At 41.1% G+C, this 23213-nt stretch overlaps 1 protein-coding gene across 1 annotated transcript in view; it reads left to right on the top strand.

Moving 5' to 3' along the window:
- The window catches only part of MYO16 (myosin XVI), a 484140-nt gene that overhangs the window by 15637 nt on the left and 445290 nt on the right, over positions 1 to 23213 (top strand). The window contains exons 2-3 of the mRNA XM_019529669.1: positions 16190 to 16260; positions 19498 to 19641. Coding sequence (XP_019385214.1) covers positions 16190 to 16260; positions 19498 to 19641 — 215 coding nt within the window. The remainder of the gene's footprint in view (positions 1 to 16189; positions 16261 to 19497; positions 19642 to 23213) is intronic.

Genomic DNA, 23213 nt, shown 5'->3' with positions numbered 1-23213 from the left:
AGGGGCAGCTCAAAGGACTCTCCAGTGAAAGTATAATTCCAGATTGCCTGGCCATGGGTGAAGCCTCCCCAAGAGGGTGCAGTCTGTAAATTATGCCTTGTAGTTGGCAGTGTTTTAAATTGCCTTTCATGTTTTCTTTGTTTTCTTTGCCTTTGTTTCTGTAATGCATTTATCCTCTGTGTTTACTCTGCTTGTGAGAAGGGGGTTTTGTTTATGTGGGACACCCTAATAATTTATTTAGTATTTCCTAGGTGGTGTGGGTGGGGGCTCAAGCCAAAGTAAAATATATTTGGACCCCCAAATAACCCGGCTCTAGTTGCTGCTGACTGGTGCCTGGCAGGTTACAATAGTATTGGACCACTGTAATCCCTATGTAACCTTTGTAGCCTCTTGGGTTACTTTTTTAAATTTGAAAATCGAGGTTTTTTTTCTTATCAGAGACAACCAGGATCCCTGGTTATTTTAATGCCCAATCAATAGATGATACTGCCATCTTTACGAGAGAACAGAGGTGAGTAAAGGGACCCTGCTTGTGGATTGCTTCCTTCTTACATCTGATGACTTATGTCTTAGAAGTGAGGTTGACACCATCTGTTCAGTTCCTTCACAGGAACAAAATATTTTCTACCTTGATGCTAATGGTAGAGTCCTGTCCCTGGAAGACCTTGGAGAGGCCGGAAGGGATCTTGCTTCTGAGTCCTGACCCAGAGACCAACAGGAATAAAATCAGTTATTAGGAAAGTAGCAAGTTTTAACCAACCAATGTAAAAGACTCCTAACTGATTTTATTTTTTACAAGATGACACCTGAAGAGCAATAAAAAATTGACATGGTTCTCCTTGCTGAAAATAATATTAAATGCACTATTTAAACTACTGAGAACATTACACCGGTTACCAACCCCCTTTTTTGAACAGACCTCTTTTATAATCAGGACACAAATATCCAATGCAAGTTTGCAAGAATAAAAAATCATTGATGGGTTTTGTCTGGAAGTACTTACACATGGATGGACAGAGTTACACAGCGAAGTACTCAAACTTTGTGATAACATCATCTCAGTATCTCAGCTTTTACAACAGCTTTGAAACAGGAGAGAATAGTAAAATCGGTGAAGTACTATGAAGAACTGTAAGTACAGCAAAAAAAGTACTCACTCTGGCAATGTCAGTAGTATGCAAGCAGTATGAGGCATCATAATTACATATTTCTATATGGAGATGTGCTGCACATGGACTAAACCTGTTTCTTAGGTGATTTTAAGTTGGGCACGGCTGAGATTTATAAAAGAGCAGAGAAAGTTAAAAACAATGCGTGAAAACTACTAATACTGTGCCTTGCAGTCTTTAAGAGGAAGCAAAAAGAAAAGCATAGTAAAAATAAAACGGTAACAAAAATAAGGTAAATTTGTAGTAAAACAAGGTATGGAAATGAGGATGATATTATTCAGAATTTTATTTAAAAAGATGATCTTCAAGAGACAGTGCTGACTTAAAATGTTAAAGTAGTTAAAAGTGTATGAAACACTGCATTTAATTAGGATATCTTCTGGATTCACCTGTGGAACTTTCTGAAGATCCAGAATTAGCTGTTTCTATAATCACGGTATTTCAATCAAACAAAATGCTTTTAGCAGACATTCCTCACCGTATGGCCAACATAGGGGCCATGTAAAAATAGAGATCGGTGATACCCCCACTAGAAATGATTCTGGGAGATGAACACTACAGACATTTAATCTGCAACCCTGCCCTCCCTCCCTGCTACTTGCACCTTCATGAGACTTGGATGATCCTGGCTTTGGGGAAATCCTGGATTGCTCCAGTCCCCCTCATTCCCAGGGGATTGATGCAGTGGGGAAAACCCTTCTACCTACTTCTCACATCAGGGGAGAAGCAGTCAGAGGACTTGCAGTGCTTCTCCCTTTGCTTGGCTCCTGGTGTCCAGAAGCCAAGTGGATGGAGCTATGGGGCAAAATCACCTGCTGCCTTCTCACTCTGGGGACTTGAGAGAGAGCCAGACATGGGTTTGCCCTGCTTCTGTGATGATCTCCCACCCTCTGCACACCCCTGGGACCATGGTGGGAGAAGCAGGTGGTTTCTTTGCCTCACTATACTGGGAGCTTTTCGAACCCTATGTGTTTTAAATCTCCCAGGTGGACAGCATGTGTGGCATTTAAAGTCCACAGGGCCAGGAAAGCCTCCTCAAGTCCTCTTCTATTTGATGCCAGCTTCTCTTTGCCACCCATGCTGCCCAGCTGGGTGGTGCAGGTGGCAAGGGAAAGCTGAAGAGTGCAGAAATCAGGCTTTGGGAGGTTCTCAAGCCTGTTTCCCAGCCATGCTGGCTTTTAAATCAAAGCCCCCACTGCCCAACTTGTGGTAGAGTCCCCAAAATCATCCTCGGAGGGGACAGTGCCACTTCCTTGTGCTCAACTCTTGATGCTTGGGAAGTGAGAGGAGGGAGCTGTAGGGCAAAGCCCTGTGTGCTAATCCAGTGGGGAGCAGCTGGTAGCTGCACCTCTCATGCTGTCTCCTCCACTTCTGGTCTGCATCTCCCCCCCACCCTCACACATGCCTCCAAACCAGGGTGACCCTTGTTTCAGGAAGACACAGGAGCTTTTCCTCTGGTTCCGCTCCCAGAAGGAGTTAAGCCGGCAGAGAAATTCCCTGGAACTGACTTTTAATGATTGGAGTTGGCTTATTTTTCTCCTGGAAACACCATTTTTGGTTGGGGAGAAAGAGTGTGAGTATGTGTACACTAGTCATTTCTACAAGGAGAATGGCAATTCTACCAACAGAAACTGAAGGTCTATACATGGCCAAAGTCAGCTGTTGTTTAGTCTAACTGTATCTGTTCACAAGTTAGGAAGAAGAAAAAGCGAAGGCTTTTATTCAGAGACATTTAGCTATACACAATTTATTTAGCTATAAACTTCTTATGTACAAGGTTCAGAGGTAGGATGATAACATTGCTACAGATGTGCGCTGGAGCTAAACACACTGTACATTTAGAATTAGATTTTGGGAAAGTTATTTTCAAAAGTATACAAAATACAGAATGGCTTTTTCGTACTTTGCATATAATATTCATTGCATAAAAGGCATACACAACAGTGGGAAAGTTTCTGCCCAGTTGAGGGGTGAGATGAGGGACAAAATCCAGGGGCCCTTCCTCCTTAGGACAGTTTCCACTTCTTGAGCCACCCTCCTCTGGTTTGAACTCAGGGCCCCACATATCTTCTTCCCCTTTAGGTGTCCAGTAGTTGTGGTTCAAGAAGAGGTATTCCAGTTTATGCCAAAAGCATGGTCTGGTGGCTAGAACATGCAGGGGCAACCCTGGCTAGGTGATAAGGATGCCGAAAATCCAGGTCTCCCACTCTCTGGGAAAGTGCTATAATCACCAAGCTATTGGGTAAATGGTGGGGAAATCCTCCTCTGCCAAAAATGTTAGTAGTTATGTTCTTTCTTTAGCTAAAATTCCAGGTGATTCAATTCTTCCCTGGAGCTAAAGTGGCCAGAGTGGAGTCTTCTGGGCATGTGGAAGGGTGGAGCAGGATAAGCATAGGAGCACAGATAGAAATAGAATCCAAATACTAAAATTGCTCATGTTTATCTAAGTAAGCACCACTTCTTTGTGTTTGAACATAAGACCTTCATACTGCAATGGTTCATGGGATCCATTAGTATTGTGGGCCACATCCAGATGAACATAGCTGTGTGGCATGTACTGCTGCAAACACATCTGCAGTGACACATACCTCACATTTAAATGTTCCCTGTTGTGCAAGGGTGCGCTGCCCATGTGTGCGCTGCTCCACTTTTTTTTTTCAAAGGTTTTTTTGACCCCTGCATATCCATGGGTCTGAAAAAGCCATGGAAAAAAAAGCAAAGTAACGTGCACACAGGCAGCGCATGCCACTCAAAAGTGGAGCCTGGCCACCCAGAGCCATGTTCCATGCAGCAGAATTGACACTGCTGCAGGCCTTGGAAGCCCCCAGAATCCCAGGCAAGGTGCACCACTGCTGCTTGTCCCCAGGGAACCAAACATCCATGCTCGTCTGGACGCGGTCCTGGAGTTCATTGTAGGATGAGCATCTAAATTTATTTATAGAGAGGAAGCTGTGGGGGAAGCGCCCCCTGGGAACTGTCAGGTTCAAACCACATGAATACAAAGTAGAATTAGATGAATATGATAAATTCATTTTTAAATTGTTAACTCTTTTGTCTCTGTACTTTTGTTGCTGCTCTGCTCTTCCTCTAATATTTGCTATATATGAGGGGAAAAAACCTAAACTCTGGACAGTGTTTTGCTTGTGTTCCTTTAGGATTTTCCTTTTTTCTCTTGTCTTTTACATTTCCTTTCCTAATAAAAATTCGAAACACAAAAAATACAAGGTAGCATATACACCATTTATTATTTCACTCCTCTTCTTTCCTGTCACTTCAAGGTGTTAAGAAAAAGAAGCCAAATTCCCACATTTGAAGTACATCTTTAGCTCTGTGTGCAAAGGTTTAGCTGTTAGTCTTTTGCTCATCCAGCTGACAACATACAATGTCTACTCTATAAGTAAAGACTGAATACAAAGGTTATATGACATAATGAATAGATAACTGTTTTCTCGATTATTGATATTTGCAGTCATTACAGGTAAAAAGCTATTACAGTGAGGGAGGGGGAGCTTGTAAAAATACAATCAATGAATCTAACTGAAAAGATAAAATAGCTTATTTTTTAAAGTGAATTGAATTTGGGCCGGGAAGTGGGAAAGTAAGTAGTTAAGATGACAGTGACTATTATTTTAAACGTCCTGCTTTAAACAAGGATTATAAGCCTGATGCACATAGTTCAAAGCAGGATTCAATCAGCCTTAGGCTGAATATCACTTTCTTACACTATTTCCTTCCAATGACTATAATACTACAGTGAAGCATACGTGACCTTGAAGCAGTACACAGTGTGATTTTTACACAAGAAACAATGACATGGTTGCAGGACATAATTTCTCATGCTGCACATTTTTTAGCGTTTTGATTAAATTCAGGCTCACAAGGAAAACGTGACAGATCAGTGACTTAATGTTGCAACTAAGGTCTGTTCCAAATTTCTGTTATCACAGTGATTGCTGGTGTGCTGGATTTTTAGATCCCCACATTTGTCCTTAGAGGTTAGAAAAATATCACTTGCTTCTGGTTTTCAGGAAAATTGCATCTGTTGGAAGCATGAGCTGCTGCTTTGTGCCTGAATCCACTAATCAAGCAACCTAAAAGAGGGTACATCTGGTGTGTTCATCACACTACAGTGTATTTTTGCTTCATAAGCCAAATAGCACTTTACAGAGACAGATCAGGCCAAATTCTGAGGATGTTTCTGGTTATAATCATGTAGCTAGTTGTGAGTGTGTAGGTCCCTCCCTTTGTCAAGTTACAGTCACTGGTCCCCTGCCCCATTTAGCCCAGTGCTCCCCCTGGCACACTGAGCCTACCCCTCCCCTGAGTGCCTTCTCACTCATGGAGCAAACCAGGGCAGTTTCTCAGGCAGGTCCTGTGTCCCCCTCCCCTCTTGTACTCACCCAGCCACACAAGGGCTTGTAGGAGGGTCTTCCCAGGTAGGTCCTAGGAGGACAGGCAGGTCCTCTCATGCCTTCCCAGGCAGGGCTCCAAGGGGGAATGGAGGAAAAACAGATACTGTACCATTTGGGTGCAGCCGCTAGCTGCCATTTCTGCGGGGCTCTGACAGGGTTCAGAGCTGCACTTCGGTTGTCTGTTAGGTGAAATAGAATTCTGCCCCTAAAAAATAGCAATGTTTTTCAAACTAAATGGATTACTTGAGTATGCTGTATGTGTATGGGTTTAATAACAAGGCAAAATCCTACTGCTACCCACTTTGAAATTATAAAATTCCAAGTGTGGATTTAGTTATACCAGCATAAGAATGCTTATACCACCATAGGTTGTTTAAGGGAATATGCATTTTTATACCAGTATAATTATGTCCACGCTAGGGGCTATACTAGCACAACCATTTTTTTCTTAAAAATAACACCTTTAACCATATGGCTCTCTTAGTACTAAATCTTTTGTAAAACTCACCAAAACTTGGATTATCACAGTACATTTCCTGAATTTCCCTAAGGCTCACACAGAGACAGAATATTTCCAGTATTACATAAAGCTGTTTTCTGATTTTAGTTTTTCTTTTTAAAAAGAAACCAACAGTAATAGAATTTTAAATTGGTAATGACTGAGATAGCTTGTGTCTGAGCTAGATCTGTTGACTGGTTTAGATCCCAAATGTTCCCAGCACTGGTGACCCATGGGTTTGAGACAATGGGCCTTGTTACAGTTTATACTGTGAGCCACATAAATACTGATGGGTGTTAGTACTAGCTCCAGTTTGGATTAGCCACACTTCAAGTCAGCAGGGACCTGGAGGACTGAAAGGTAAAAATCTCCCCCCTCTCAATCTGGGTTTCCTCCTTGCACCCTGCCTCCCTGGTGCTCCCCTAGTTTCCCTCCCCCTTCCCCTCCCCCCACCTGTGAGGATCTCCCTCTGCCCCCTGTCTACAGATTACTTATGGCTGCCTGCATTGTCTATATTAGGGGAGCAGGCAGGGAAGGGTTTACCCACCTACCTGCTACTGGACTCCTGCTCTTCTCTGGTCTGAGGTCCACCCAGACAGCAGAAGTGATAGCAGTGGCTGCTGAGCAGGCAGGTTAACCCTTCCCTGCCTGCTCCCTAGAACACAGAGCATGGGGCAGCCACAATAAGTGGGAGGGGAGAGTGGGGGGTAATGAATGGGGTCTGGAGTGCTGGGAGGTTGGAAGGTGGGGCTGTGTACCCTATCTAGGCCAGTGGGAAGGTGAGTGAATGGGATGTCTACATGAAGGTGTAGTCTAGAGCGGCTACACCTTAGTGTAACTTGAGCTGAGTAATGTGAATCAGAGATAAACCTGACCTGCAGTGGTGTAACTCTGAGGAACAACAAGTGCTTAAAACTACATTCAGGTGTTAATGTGCAGACAATCCAGGAGTTAAGAGCTCCAGGAGCTGCCCAGAATTACTGTGTAACAAGACGCTGTGACTGTTGTTGGACTAATACTTTAATATTAAGTTTAAATAAATAAGTTCCTAATTTATTCCTTACCATCTAACTATTAAATTTATTATTTGAATACACACTGTGGATTCTATTCATATGTACAACATCCACACAGCCAGTGGTCCATAGCTGCCAATTAACACCATTTAGTAGCTGTTTAGTTATGTAATAGCCAGTTAATTTTAATACAAATGCCAATGGATTACTTATACTGCTTGTATAACAACTGCCATAAACCTCAGATTAGGTCTGAAATGCATGGTATGGGTATGGAAAGATAGATCAGTTCTGAACTCAAAAAGTGTAAATCAGGAGTCTTTTTGGCATCCTTTTGTCTATGAGAGACAGTGCATGTTGCAGATGTAGATGGTATGCAGTAGCTCATGTAACTGACTAGTCCAGTCCAAGACTTACATGATCTGTGGTAGTGGTTACAAATGTGTTTGTCATGGTTGGATGGTTTGGGAGCTGCTTTTTTCCTGCATGCCTTTTTCTCTTCAAGCTGTTCGAGCCAATTTCTATCATGGACTTTGATGCTGTGGTGGAGACAATGATACTACTTGTTATGATCACTTGCCAAGATTTCCCATTGGTCAGGATCGATTCCAAATGCCTTCGTATCTCACTTGCATGTGTCTTTGTAGCAAAGCTTGGGATGTCCTGTTCTTGTTCCCTCCACTAGTTTCCTGTATAGCATGTCCTTGGGTATGCGTCCATCTTCCTATCTGCTCAGATGGCCTACCTAGCCCAGTCATCTGTGTTTGAAGAGGGCTCTTGCACTTGGTAAATTTTCCCTTTGAAGCACCTCCGTGTTGGTAATTTTATCTTGTCATTTGATCTTGAGTATGTGGTGTAAACAGCTCAGGCGGAAGCTGTTTAACCTTTTCTCTCGATGTGCATAAGCTGTCCGTGTTTCCCTCCATACATGATAGCGCTGAGTATGCAGTCTTTGTACACTAGCATTTTCATCTTGATGGTAAGCTTTGAGGTGTTTCATGCTCTTTTAGTTAGTCTGCTGAAGGTGGTGGCAGCCTTTCCAATGTGAACATTAAGTTCTTCATCTAGCAAGAGGGTGGTAGTGACTGTAGAACCTAGGTAGCTGAACTTTTGGATTACTGCTAGCTGGTTCTCATTATGGATGATTGATGGATCTTGTGGAACTCCCTGTCCTAGTACAACTATTTTCTTTATGGTAATCATGACAGCAAATGCCTGGCAAGCTCTTGAGAAGTGATCCATGAGTTCTTGTAGGTAGGTCTTTGTCATGAGCTATAAGGGCAGTGTCATCTGTAGATAGAAACTCCCTGATAAGTACCTTTCTAAACTTTAGACTTTGCCTTAAGTCATGACAGTTTGAAGAGTTTTCCATTTGATCCTGTGTGGAGGTACACTCCACCTTCCATGTCTTTAAACGTGCAATTCAGGAGTACCAAGAAGGAGATTCCAGAGTGTTGGGGCAAGAACACATCCTTGCTTCACTTCGCTCTTCACTTTGAAGCTGTCCGAAGTGGACCCAATCAAACTGAACAGTTGCTTTTATGTTGTCATGGAAGCAATATATAAGTCTTATCATGAATGGTGTATTACTTGATTTGCCTGTCCCTTTGGGGTGTGCTCATTTGTTAGAGTTATGTTTCTAGGGTCTCTGCAATTCTGTCAGTGTGCTGCTTGTGTCACTTGTGTTTCTGTACAGAGCTCTATCTCTCCCTTCTGCAAGTCCTCACACCCAGTGGAGCTACCTTGCAGGGCTCTGGTTCAATGGCGCTGAGTTCCTCCAGCTACTGAGTCAACTGAACACACACACATACTAACAGAGCACATCTGAGCAGGCAGGGTTACTCAGCATTTCCAGGCTGATACCTTATGTGCCTCAGCCTCAGCCCAGGAACAGAGCACATCTGAGCTGGCTGGGTCAATCAGCATTTACAGACTGACACCTTCACATGCCATGGCTCAGCACTTCCAATCTCTTGTCTCAATTGTCCTGATAGTAACTCCCTTGATGAGCAGACTCCACAGGATTTTTTGGCTTTACAGGGATCTTTGCCTTAGGTAAAAGAAGCTTTGCTGGAGAACAAATGGGGGGAGGGGGGTTGAGGAGAAGAAAGAGTAAACAAGGTTTGGAGAGAGAATATGACAACCAGCTTGACCATAAAAGTTATTTTATTGCCAGGTATATGAAACTTATGATGATACTAGTAGTAACAGCCATACAAGGAAAAACAAACAAAACAGTTACAGTATTACATGACTTCATTTGGGTATTTTGGGAAATCTAGCTCAAGTCTGATCAACAAAGGTCAGGTTTATAAAGTAATGCCTGGACTAAGAGAGAAGGTGAGATTAAATCCTTTCTGAGGTTTAGAAGGGAGAGCATGAGAGAGAGAGAGTGCGAGAGAAAGCAAGAGTGAGTTGGAGTCTCACCAGTCCGTGAATCTTGAACCAGTTGAGGTTCTAGGTGTTTGTTGGAGCTTGCAGACAAGCTGTTCAGTTTCAGGTCCAGAGTGCTTGAGACAGGCAGAGCCCCCAGCATGATTATTGAAGGTATTTCAGGCAGAAAAGGAGAAGGTGAAGTCCTAGTAGAGTGGATCCAAGCACCAGAACAGAAACATGAGCTTGGGCAGGGTTTTTTGTAGGGAAATGACAATGGTTCTAGGGAGAGTTTGTTTATGGGTAAATGATGGCTCAAGGGAGTATACCAGAATTGTTTTTTTATGCTGGACAATAGGAGCTGATTGTTCCTGGCTATGGGTGGCTGTTACTCTGAGGAAGTTCACAATGCAAACAGGCAGATTCAGTATTTTGGGTACCAGTAGAGGAATCCTCACTAGAATTGGTTTGATAAATGCTGAGCTGGGTGTGTGCAGACATGGGTTGATTAGCATTAGGAGCGGAGATCCCCCATCATTCAGTGCTCCCCTGCTTCTCTGGTCCCAGAATTCAGTGCAGTCCTTGCCTTGGAATCTCTGTTCTGAACTCTGAATGCTAATAGAGGTGCCTCCCTGTTCCATCTTCAATTTAAATAAGGGTAGGGGAGTTGCCATACTCCTATCACCCTTGCCCGGAGGGGTTTACGAGCGTCTCCCACTGCATCTTCAATGCGTTTTCTAAGTCCTTTGTCTGATCAGTTCTAGTTTAGGCAGAAGTATGTGGGTCTGTGGGGGGCGAGGGGTGAGTTCTTTGTGAGTCAGACAGGCTGGGTACTATGCCAGGGTTCCCCAAGAACGCAGAGCTGACAGGTAACAGGTGGGCATCCTATCTTTTCTAGCACTGCAAATAGGCCTGCTCTACTGACAGTGTCAAATGCTTTGGTTACATCCACGAAGGTGATGTACAATGGTCAGTTTTGCTCTTTGCATTTTTCTTGAAGTTGATGCAGGGAGAATATCTTGTCTATAGTTTGATCTTCCAGCCCTGAATCTGCACTGAGATCCAGGGTAGACACAACTCACCAGCTGTTCCAGGAGCACCAAGTTGACCCATGTGAAAGCTTTTCCTGCTGTGCTTAGTAACTGAATGCCTCTGTAGTTGTTGCAGTCACCCTTATCTCCCTTATTTTTATAGAGTGATGATGTTTGTGGTGCCACACCCTATTTCAAGCATTTTTAGTAGCAGCTGATGAAGATACAGTAGTAGACTTTCTTTCCCACACTTGAGAATTTCCACCGAGATGCCATATTTTCAGGAACCTTTCCATTTGATAATGAATCAATGGCTTTGCTTAGTTCTTCTCTTGTTAGAATTCAATTAATTTAGAATTTAAGGCCCTTACATATTGCCCTGTCCTCTGTAAACATAAAGGACAGAGCGGCTGTGAGCAGGCCATGTCCTTCCACCTTGTTGGGCTATACTGACCTTTGGCTCTCTCTCCCACTTGCCTGTCACGTTTTGATGGAAAATTGATGTTTGTTAGGATGGATGTTCTTGACGTGTAGGCTAGTCTGCCCTGGTTGCTGATCTTCCTCTGGGCTCCACCTCCCCTACATCCTGAGCCCTTTCTCCCAGGTTGATGATCACTATTCCCCAGTGATATAAAAAGTGGTGAATATCCCAGCCTGTCTCTGGTTTGTAAGATGCAGCATCAAGATTTTTCTCCTATGTTGTTCTGGCTGCTCTATAACTAGAATCATTAAATCAATAATCACTCCAGTGAACTTATTCACATTTCTTGCTATGTGGGTCCCAGGCCTCCTGGCCTTGACCTTGTTAATTGCCCCTTTTTGGGAACTGGGTATAGCTTCTCTCCCATCTCTAAATGAAATCTTCAGGGGGATTTCCATTTTTCTCCCCCCACCCCTGGTATCCTTCTCCTGTCCAGAGGAACTAAACTGTTAAGAGGGTTTCTTCTCCTGGAACAACTGATGCTGAAAGTCTGCTGGCAGCAAAATTAGAAACAGGTAGGAGAGGAATATCATAAAAGGATTTGGAGATATAGGGACACTAGATTTCTTGGAAGTATCTTGTCTATTTTACTTTTAAATTAAGACAATTTCCTGACAGACAGTCAGCAAACTGAAAGAATCCTTTTTTAGTTCAGCTAAAATTTACAATTTTTGGAAAAAAATTACATTTTTGTCTATAACTGAATCTGTGAAATTTTCAAGGGATATGGTTTCCATTCTCCAGAGAGCGTAAATCAAACCAAATAAAAAAATCAATCCAATAAAAGATTGATTAAGAATTCTTAACATCTATCAGCTATTTTAAAAGTAAATAGTATCTTTTTGTGGAAAATATGACAGCACAAAATTCTTGCATCTTTACGTCCCCTTTTCCAGCATGGTGTCTCTGGTGACTCTTTGTTTCAGGTGTTCCTAAAGCTAATTTGGATGATGTTGCATATGTATTAAGTAATGTTAAATTATGGAGCAGGAATTGCAAGGAAACACGCATGTACATGTGGGAAAACAAGTCACTAGAGGAGAAAATAACAGATTGCTTTTGATCTTGAAGATGACATTTGGAAAGTTTTGAGGACAAATCATGTTTAACAAAAATCTGCCTTTCAAAAATGTCAGTATACTCACTCAGGAAAATAAGACTTTTACAGTATTTCTAAATGACTTTTAAAGTAAATCAAAAGAAAATATTGAAGTAAGTCAGTAGGCTGTGTCTCTGTGGTGAGGATGTAAAGAGTGCATAGGTTTTGTGCTGAGCTTGTGCACAGAGCTGAATTTTGCATATAATGAATACATGTGGATTATGATTATTATAGACAGCAAAGGGGAACCTATTACATTTTCCAGTGAGTTCTAAAGTGCATCAGCTAAGGGAAGAAACATAGAGTAATATTATTAATAAAGTTCAATGGCCAATAAACCCTGAGGTATACAAGTTGGCTTAGATGAGTTGGCTTAGATGTATAAAATGAATGATTTCTTGAAGGAAAAGGCTTATTGTAAGTCTTGTTATTGATTACTTTAACACATTCTCAACAGGTTACTTCAAAAGATAGGGGAAAAAACCAACTGGCCCTTCTCGTTGACCTTTGAGTCAGATACCTAGAAAGAGAATGTGAGATTCTCAATGTTGAGATGCCATGGAAAAGTTTTTACTGCAGTCAGAGGAAATCAGTATCATTGATTGTCTCCCTAGAGAGGGCAATGGACATGTTGAATTGTTCAGGAGACCCCTACATAACTTAAACGTTTCTCAAAAATGTTGTATTTTTATCTAGTGATGCAGTAGGGACCCCTGACCCCTACTACTTAGTGAACAGGAAAACAGTATTTGCAGGGCTGCAATTAGGTAGGAAGCTGGGCAAGGGCCAGCTGCAGAGCCACAAGCAGCCAGGGAGAACTACAGGGAATTAAAAGTGCTGCAGTTGGGAGGGCAGGGGCTATCATGTACTAATATAAGCTTTGACGCTTGAGGGTAGGCTGAACACTGGAGGTCTGGGTTTGACAGCCTTGCCCTGGGTCGGGGTGGGTGGGGAGAGGGCAGGTCTGGGTTCAACTGTGAGCAGCCTTGCCAGGTTCAGAGGTTCAGGGTCTAAAGAGGGATGGGAAAACACATGAGACAGGGCCAGGGGCCTTGAGAATGAGACCCAGGCAAGCTGAGGCCAAGAGGGCTGAGAACCTTGAGCCTAGTGCAGGGGTAGGCAACATTTTTGGGCAGAGTTGGTGTGCGAGGGGCAGCTGACATGGGAACTGTGGGGTCCAGTCCCTGTTGTGGTAGTACAGATCTGACCCCTCTGCCATCTTCCCAGAGGCATGCATGCCAAGCAAAATACCTTTGTGTGTCACACTCTGGCACTGATGCTGGGTGTTGCCTATCCTAAGTCTACTGTGATCAATGGCAAGGGGATGAGGTTGAGAAAGCCAGGCCAGAACAAGTGGGTCAGGGCTAGACACCTGCAGCCAGAACAACGGTGAACTAAAGCCAAGAGGGCTGATGCCTCTACAGGAAGGCAAAAGTTGTTAACAGAGTAACATCTGTGAGGCATGGGCATAGCAGTTTAAGTATATGTTTTAATCAGTGGTCACCAGCCTGGGGATACTGATTGACAGGTAGATCCTGGAGCCTCTTTGGGTCAATCCTGGCATAGGGGAACATGCACGTGTGCCCACCTGCTGCCCCCAGCCGGTCAATCTGTGGGGGAGGGAAGGGGCAGGGGCCAGATTAAGGCACCTGCAGTGACCACCTGACAGTGTGACCCAGCCAGGAGCAGGGGAAGGTAAGTAGGGCCCCAGCCTGGCTGGGTGGTCGGAGGATTGGAGCCCGAGGGGCTCCTCCAGGGGCATGGCGGGGGCTCCCTCCCCATTTCTGCAGGGGCCAAGGCAGCGAAGGTGGCTGCTGCTGCGCCTTGAGTCCCACTGCAGCTGGACATGTGTGGCCATGGCTCAGCTCAGCAGTGGGGACTTGTGTGGTAGGAGCCCCGGCTCAGCCTGGTCTGGTCGTCCAGGGGTGTGTGGGGGGCGACTCCCACTGCCAGGTGGGCACAGCTTGGCATAGCTGCGGCACAGAGTTGGACTCAAGCCCTGGCCTGGCTGGTTCTGGGGCACTCCATGGTTCAGGGGTCCGTGGGGTGGGGTGAGTGGGGCAGGGTAGGGGTCAGGTCAGGGTGGGGGGGTGGTGTGCAGTAGATCCTGGGTAGCCCTTTAATTCCAAAAAATAATCTTCACTAGGAAAAGTTTGGAGACCACTGGTTTAAAAGATAATACGTTTGTGGTATAATTTTGTATATAGTGGTGGCCTGTTATGGAAGAGCTGTGTTTAGTAAAAGTTGCTTAATATTTTCCTTTATATAATCCTTTTTTTTACTTCCTTAAATCTTTTCAAACTTTAATAATTAAAGTTAAAATAGATTTTTAATTATAGGTATCTCTTGTAGACTGTGTTTCTTCCTGCTCCCTCTCCCTCCCCCCTCCCAAATTCATGCCCAGCCCCTGTTTAAATGATTTGGCAATTTCCAATAATCAGATTAGGGGGAAAGTGTTGTTTTACCCATATTCATTTTTTAACAGTCTTTTTCTTGAAAAATGTACATCACTTCTATAATTCAGAGGAGGAACTTGAAAATAAAACTATTTTTGATAGATGTGTTGCATCTGTGGTTTGTACCAGGAATTTCAAATTGTAGAGTGGGACATCCAAGATTTAAAGAGTCACTTTATCTCATGAAAATCCACCCAGCTCTAGATAACTTATGACCCCCCTAAATGCAGAAGAGCCCATGCTGATCGGGCAGTGAGTTCACTGTGCATGTGTGTCAAAGCCAAAGTTGAGGGGCTACACCCTCCTAATCCTATTCCTGCATCTGCTACTGCCCACAGCTGAAATCTTCTATGTTAGGGCTTCCTTATGAGGACAGGGAGTAGTCCAACAGATGGCCTTTCTACTGGTAGTAATTCTCTTTGGCAGATGCATTTTAAGAGTCTATCATAGAAAAATAGGGTTGGAAGGGACTTCAGGAGCTTATTTAGTCCAACCCCCTGCTCAAGGCAGGACCATCCCCAACTAGTTCATCCCAGCCAAGGCTTTGTCTAGCCGGGTCTTAAAAACCTCCAAGGATGGAGATTCCACAACTTCTCTGGGTAACCTGTTCCAGTGTTTTACTACCCTCTTAGTGAGAAAGGTCTTCCTACTATCTAACCTAAGCTTCCCTCGCTGCAACTTGAGACCATTGCTTTTTGTTCTGTCATCTGCTACCACTGAGACCAGTCTAGCTCCGTCCTGCTTTGAATCCCCCTTCTGGTAGTTGAAGGACACTATTAAAACCCCCCTCAGTCTTCTCTTTTCTAAACTAAATAAACTTAGCCTTCTGTATGCTAGTTGAGCCAGTATAAAATGGTTTAGCAAAAGGGTGAATTCTGCTGATTATGTCTGGCCTTTTCACTTTGCAGTCTTGCTCAGAAATTAACACTGATATCATGAGTTAGGCCATTCTTTATTGCCAAGTAAAAAATGGTTATAAAAGCAGTAGAAATGAGGGAGAAAAAATGTTATATGAATAATCACTAATATGCAAGGTTATTTATTGATCTCAAATGCTTGAGTTCATTTCGAAGTGGTTTGATGCATGTAACTATGAGTAAAATTTGGCTGCAAATATCATTTTAAGAATTATACTATGTCAGTGATCTGACAGGGTACTGCAAAGGTTGAATGGAGTGCAATTTGCTTAGTGGTTGGCATAAAGATTAATTTCAAGCAATATAAATAATGAACACCAATCTCAATCTTTTACTGAAAAAGCCAATAGTTCTCTTGGGAACTCTGCAAAATAAAATAAAACAAGTTGACTGTGATTCTGTTCTCAGGTGAACATGGCCTACTCAGCTGACTTTGACCGTGCTTTATAACACCCCATGTTCAGAACTAAGAATTAATCTGTTCTCTTGAGAAGTCCTTAATATTGCTCACAGTTCATATCATTATCAAAGGTCCTGTGCTTCTAGATCTAGACATTAAAATAGATGAGAGAGAAAATGCTGACACCATAGTTCTACAAATGTTATCTCAGAGGCTTACATATTTATTAAATCTGTTAATGAAGTTCATGAAAAATCAGGCTGTTAACAGTACAGGATTGGGTTTATTGTTGCATTAATTCTTCTCTCCCCCATCCCTTTTTTTTTGATATTTCAGTGCTACGGTTACTAAAGGATGGTGCCGACCCTAACACACACATTTCCTCAGGAGGCTCCTTGCTCCATCTGGTAAGAGTGATTGAAGATTAGTATTAGCAACTGTAGATAAATATGGTAAGATACCAAGTAACAGATTGGGCATATTAACAACAAGAAAGGCTTAGCAATAATTTTTTATCTAGACTGTGCTTTATAGTGATTATGATTGCATCCAGCTGTGTATGTGAAATAAATGGTAGTATTCTACTGGCTTGTGGGGATGCATCATGTAATAAGGATTGTTATTAAGAAAATAGAGTAAGATGGTTTATTTATAAATTATCTGCACACTAAGTAAGAACAGATTAAAAAACATCTGTTTCCAAAGATGGAAAAACTGGTGATCCAAAGATTCTAAGGTAATACAAAAAAGGCAATGTAACCTTCTGTTTAACTTTCGATATCCCTTTCCTTTCAATTTGATATTGATCTTCTAAAACACAACACTTAAGTTATAGTTTAGATATATAACCATTCAAACCGAATGATTGTAAGAGGAAAGAGAGCAGGTTTCAGTGTACAATGTAAGTAAAATTCAATGTCAAATCTTGCAGTGACTTTAAGAGGCCAATGATTTTACTACAGGTTTCTAAGCTTCATGTTCTATTTATTTTCAGGGTGTGAGTTGGTCTGCCACAAATGCTGGCAGGTATTTTTGGAATTATCTAATTTTTAGATAACTGTATCTAAGTTTCTTGGAAATAAGCAACTCTCATGCAATCAGATGGCAGAATCTGTCTGATCAAAGCCCATCAATATTTCATTTTAGTTTATATTCAATTTTTTTTAATACAGCAACATTATGACACTGACTTATTTAATAAGGACAGTGTAGACAGAATCCTGGTTCACTTTACATGCCCAAAATGGCACTCATCTAGCTGCACAAATGCCATTTTTATCACTTATTCACATTTTGAGATCCAACTGCATGTGCAGTATGAATGTTCCACACAACTAATAGGCGTGCTCAGTAGGCTGTACACTGGCCTGGTAAATATCACATTTAATCAAATAGAAGACAACCCTGATTATAAGACACCTTCACCCAATAATTAGACTCTGTATATGGAAAATTTACAAATTGGAGAGAGGCAACAAAATGGTGAGGGGCTGGAGGACATGATTTATGAGGAGAGGCTGAGGGAACTGGACTTAGTCTAGAGAAGAGAAGACTGAGGTGGAATTTAATAGTAGCCTTCAACCACCTGAAGTGGGGTTCCAGAGGGGATGGAGGTAGGCTGTTCTCAGTGGTGGCAGATGTCAGAACAAGGAACAATAGTCTCAAGTTGAAGCAAGGAAAGTTTGATTTATTTATTAGGAAAACCTTCCTCACTAGGAGGGTGATAAAACACTGGTACAAGTTACCTAGAGAAGTGCTGGAATCTCCATCCTTGGAGGTTTTTAAGACCCAGCTAGACAAAGCTTTGGCTGAGATGATATAGTTGGAAATGGTCCTGTTTTGAGTAGGGGGTTAGCATAGATGACCACCTGAGATGACCTTTCAACCCTAATTTCTATGATTCTTTGATTCTAGCAGCCAATTTTTGAAGCGATGAGCTGATGAGAAATCTGAAGTTAATTTGTATATAGTATAAAATGTTGAAATGTGGAAATGTTGAAAAAAAACTATTATTCAATTTTTCCAGATGTACCACTCCAGTATTCTTTTATCATTGAATAGATGTTGAAACTTCTAAAAGTACTCGAGTTTAACCTAAATCGAGTTGACTTTAATGAGAGCTAAACTGGAGAAATGCTTATTTCCTTTGACTCCTTAGTCTTTTGGATTCATAATATTGCTGCTGTGGCATACCAGATAGTCAACCCTTCTTGCTAACAATGCAACTAATAATGAGACTGATGACTTTGTTGTGAGAAGTGGACTCAGATTGTCTGCATAAGTGAACAACAATGGGGTGTGGCGTTTTGACTGATTTTGGGAATGGGCAGAGCCCGCTGGCTCTGTTTTCATCTGGATGCTTTTCAGACTGTTAAAGGAGAAGTGAAGGGCTTCATAACCCATTTTTTTTGCCTAGAACCATTAAGTTTCTTTTTCAATTTGTTATATATGGAAACTATTAGGAAAGTTATTTGAAAAGTACACTTCAGTTTATCATAGTTTAGAAATGAACTTGCTACTAAATATTCAACAAGTGTTGATTTACATTCCAAGATACATTTAACTCAAGCAATTAACATTTGAAAAGCTAACAAACTGATAGTAATATTTAAAAATAACTTTGTAAAAAATGTTATATTTATACTACAGTATCAAGAATAATGCGTACCTTCTATTTATGAGTTTCCAAATAAGGAAAAAGATAGGTGGTACTTATTGATAAGTATTTCATTACTGTTCTGGCCAATATGTCAAGATATTAGAAAAGTACATTTTTAGTCTTCTAAGAGGTAATTTCCAGTTAGTTATCTTCCTGTGTCTCTGTTTAGCTCAGATATTTACATGACCCTAGTACCATTATATCTGAAGGTTCATAACGTTGTATCTATTTCTTCTCATAGCATCCTAATGGAATGGAGAGGTTTTTAAATTCCTGTTTTACAAATAGAGAATGAAAATACAGAGAAATTAAATTATTTTGTGTGTTCACATAAAAGTCTGAGGCAAGGTTGGGCAGTGAACCCAGATTTCTTGTCCTCCTATTTTTATACTCTAGCAAAAATAATCTTTATCATCAAAAGTGACCTATGAATATTTGTATATAAATATACATGTGTGTGTATTCATGTATTTATTTGTGTGTGTGTTTTTTGTATAAGATATACGGAAAGATATTGTGCTGTACATTGGACATGAGACCAGGAATAAAGAGACCAACGTATTATGCCACTGTTGCTTGGAAACATGCCAAAAAAAAAAAGCATGGCCATGTGTTAAATATTGGTAACTTGATATCAGAATTCTTATTTGGAATTATTTAATTTAATGAAAAGACAATTTGTGTCTCTCTGTAGCTATTCAAGATCCTTTCCTTAGTTAATTTGACATAGCTCTGGTTTATACAGATTAAGTGGGCTTTGTGAATCCTGCACAAGCAGAATGTGCCTCGTGCATTCTACGCAGCTCATTTCCATGGATCCGTCAACCATCTCCCCTTGCTGAATTGTACGTTTATCATCCAATAGATTATCTGGCCCGTTTGATGTTATGTGGAAAAAAGCCCCCATAAACTGAAAAAACAATACATTGATAAATTCAATAGTACCATGAGCTGAAACCTGTCACTAATCTCTTCTCTCTTTCAGTGTGCCCGTTATGATAATGTCTTTGCTGCTGAAATTCTAATTGAGAGAGGAGTAAATGTAAATCATCAGGATGAGGATTTTTGGACATCAATGCATGTAGCCTGCGCATGTGATAATCCTGATATTGTCCTACTACTTCTGCTAGTAAGTAAAACAATTCATGGATTATGTGCTTGAAAAGGAAACGTGTTTGAAAAAGCCATGAGATCTGAAATGGCCATTTAAATTAAATGTTTGATGTAACAATTCAGGTTAGTGAAAAAGTATATATTTGATATATTTGTATATTGTGGTTTTCTTTACCTTTGTAGGTACTTAGAGTTTATGGAAGGAAATTTTTCAGGTTTGTCAAGTGAATTCAGTTTAATTGCCATGTCCTTTTTTCCCCAGAGGTCAATATATCCAGTAATAGCTCTGTTAACTGTTTACCAAATGGAATAATCATATCATTTCTTTTCTCTTCTCCCTGTCACCTGATGTTGGAGGCTGAGCTGGCAGAGAATCTTATCACAACTGCTTCTCAAAAGCACGTATTCCTTCATTCAATTATACTCACTAGTCATAAAGAAAGGTGTGAACATGTTTAAACTAAGAACAATTAAATATTGACATAGCTAATTTGGTGAAACAAAGACTAGTATGGTTAATAATATGTATAGCTTATGATGCATGTAATTACATCATATTATAATTACAATATAATATTCATGCAGCATAAGATATAGATATAGATATATAGATATATATATATATAGTACCATGATCTAGTGGCTGATGATCAATCATTGCCTACTACGTACAGCATACAACCTATCACAGATGAAGGACTTTTATCCTTTTTAAATATCTTGGATTTCTAAGGGTTCAAGCTTTAATCTTGAAACATGATTTGTGTTGCTGTTGCATCTGCTGGTCTGTATTTATTTTACAGCACACTTTAAAGCAACAGTTGAAATTGCTGAGTATTTGACCTAGCTTTACAATTACTTATGTCTATTTTTAATGCCTATACCTGTTCGTACTGTTTGATAGCATACCATTTCAAGTGGGCCAGCATTCACTGGTATTGCCTGAATAGTGCCCCAGGGTTTATAAGCAGTGAATGAAAGGTAAGGAAATGTAGCAAGAGAAGGTACCTTGCGACCTAGGGAAAGTAACCACCCCAAGTTAGGCACCAAGATTTACCTACCTCGTCATGTGGGGTTCCCAACTTGCAGCTAGACATATAACCAGCATCAGTCTTTTAAAAACAGCTGGAGGAATGAGGGAGGGTAGTATTGCCTTCCCTTTTATCTAGTCACCTGTTCTAGAGTACTTACCTGAGTTTCAGCTCTCTTCTGCTAGAGGAGTTTCAAATCCATACCTCCATATGAAAATACCCTACAGGTTGCTGCTGAGGTTAGTCTCTCCTGTTGATGCTTTATGTGGAATACTTAAGTACTCACTGGCCAGAGAGCATGGAGAATGATTCTGGGGCTCAGTGGTTATAGTACTCAACTTGGAGGTAAATTCTATGTTCCAGTCACTCCTCCAATGACTAATAAAGCACTTTATACAATGTAGACCAGTTTCAAAATTAGTGTTTAAGAGAATTCCCGTGTTCCTGAATAGTCTGCAGCAGGGCTATCCAGTTGGTGGCCTGCAGGCCATATCCAGCCTTGAGGGGTTAACCTGTGGCCTCTGGGCTCCCAATCCATGCACCATTCCAGCTGCTGCTGCCAATGGAATTTCTGGCTTTACTGTCCGTCCTATGAATTCTACCTCCTGCCCCCACTGCTGTGTGCAGGGCAACATATAGGGCCGAGGTAGCCTGTGGCTGGGAAGCCTGTGGGGACTGAGGGATCCTACATGGCATGGGGACACATGAATGGAAGAGTGGGGGGAAGCCTACCTGGTGCAGCATTACATGCAGGGTCCAAGGGCATTCGCACATTACAGGAGGTCTGGGGCTGAATGTCGTGTGGTTTGACACATCAAGTATTCCTGGAGGCACATGTTCCCTGGGCACTCAGAAGTTGGACAGCTCTGCTTCACAGCCTGCAGGTTAGTATTATCTCCTGGCAGGTAGCAGATGTGGGTTATAGTTCTGTCCTGCGCTAATGATTAGTGAGATATTAGTATAGACTGTTAAAATATCACCATTGATATCTGGGATGCCACTTAGGTGTGATGGAGGGATTACTTACATGTCAGAGCTATTGTTTCCGGTAGGCAAGTCTCTGTCAGATACTATTGAGCATATTTTAAAAAAATTCACAGCAAACAGTGGTGGGAGAATCCTCAGCTTTCAGTTAAAAGGAAGTATTCTGAAGAGGAATTAAGAGAATTGTCTGCAAACCTCAGTGAATCCATGATTTTTGGTGACAACGTAGCATATATTTCTAAGAAACACTGTAAAGAATTTCCTTATATGAATGTGTGGGAAATAAACCAACAGCGTACATGTTTTCCCATGCATTTAAATTGGGTTAATAATTAACCCCGTCATGTTAGAGCATCTCCTGTTTTTAAGCAACTATTTTTCCGGGACTCCAGGACAAATAATCTTTTTAGTGTTTTCTTAAGGGAGAGTATGTACCAATATGCTTAATGTGTTAGCAGTTCAGGAGTTCACTAAGAAAGGTTCTTAGTGAAACCAAACTACCATCAGTCCCTGCCTGATTAAGCCATGTTAAGAAGTTCAGTTGATCAATTTTACTGAGAATAATAATCAGAGGTCCTGGTTTTCTGTGATTAAAGACAAAGCAATTTTTGGATATAAAAGTAACACCAAATCCACATTTTTCCATGATTAAAATGAAATGCCATTAATATATCATGGAAAAATGTGGTTTGGGGGTTACTTTTTTAAGTCCAAAAGTTGGGGATTTTTTTTTTATCAGAGAAAACTAAGATCCTTGATAATAATTAAGTCCATTCATAACTTTGTAAGTCCAGTCCAGCCCAGAAATAATGCACCTTTTAATATTTAAGCTTAAAACATTCTATCACAATATTATAATTAAACAAACATATTTCTGTATTTTCTGTGGCTGAAATGGTCGTCTTATACTCTTGGTATACTATGCTATTTTAGTGTAAACTATGAATAACAAAGATATGAATAAGTATAGTCTGAGGTCTAAAGCTGAAAGAAATGGTGATAATATTGCTTCTAGACTCCAGTAGAATAAAATATTTTGTCTTCCTGCTACTGGCTTCCAAAGCATCCAGAACCAGCACAGGGTCCAGCAACTCATGATTGAGCTTAATTAAAGAGTAGAAATGCTATTTGCTAGTTCTTCCATTTGCTTATATCAAAACATCAAAGTTATCTTATGCTATCTGAGCTTCTCAGTACAATCTTTCCTTAGCATTTTGCCATTTCTGACTCCATTTATAATTCTAAAGTTATCATTGACATCCATGATTGGTCCCACTTAGTGTAAATGCAAAATGTGTACTTTTATTTTCTGGTTTGGTGTGCTTACAATAGTACTGGTATCTAAAACCATAGCTCTCAGGCATGATGGAGTGTAGGACTAATCCATTATAAACATTGTCATTACTGTTGCCAAAATACAAGGCAAAATTTCTATTAGATGGTTTCTGTTAGTTTTGGCCCAAATTCCTGCCATCTTAACCACCATATAAAAATACTGTATATATGTTTCTTGAGAACCGAGCATCCTTTAGGGTCTGAGATGACCAGAATATTGGTAAAAACCATAGAAGCA

This window comes from Crocodylus porosus, unplaced genomic scaffold (genome assembly GCF_001723895.1).
Source record: "Crocodylus porosus isolate Cpor-Errol unplaced genomic scaffold, CroPor_comp1, whole genome shotgun sequence".
NCBI lineage: Eukaryota > Metazoa > Chordata > Crocodylia > Crocodylidae > Crocodylus > Crocodylus porosus.
The sequence above is the reverse complement of the archived record's forward strand: the minus strand, read 5'-3'. Positions and strand labels throughout refer to the sequence as shown.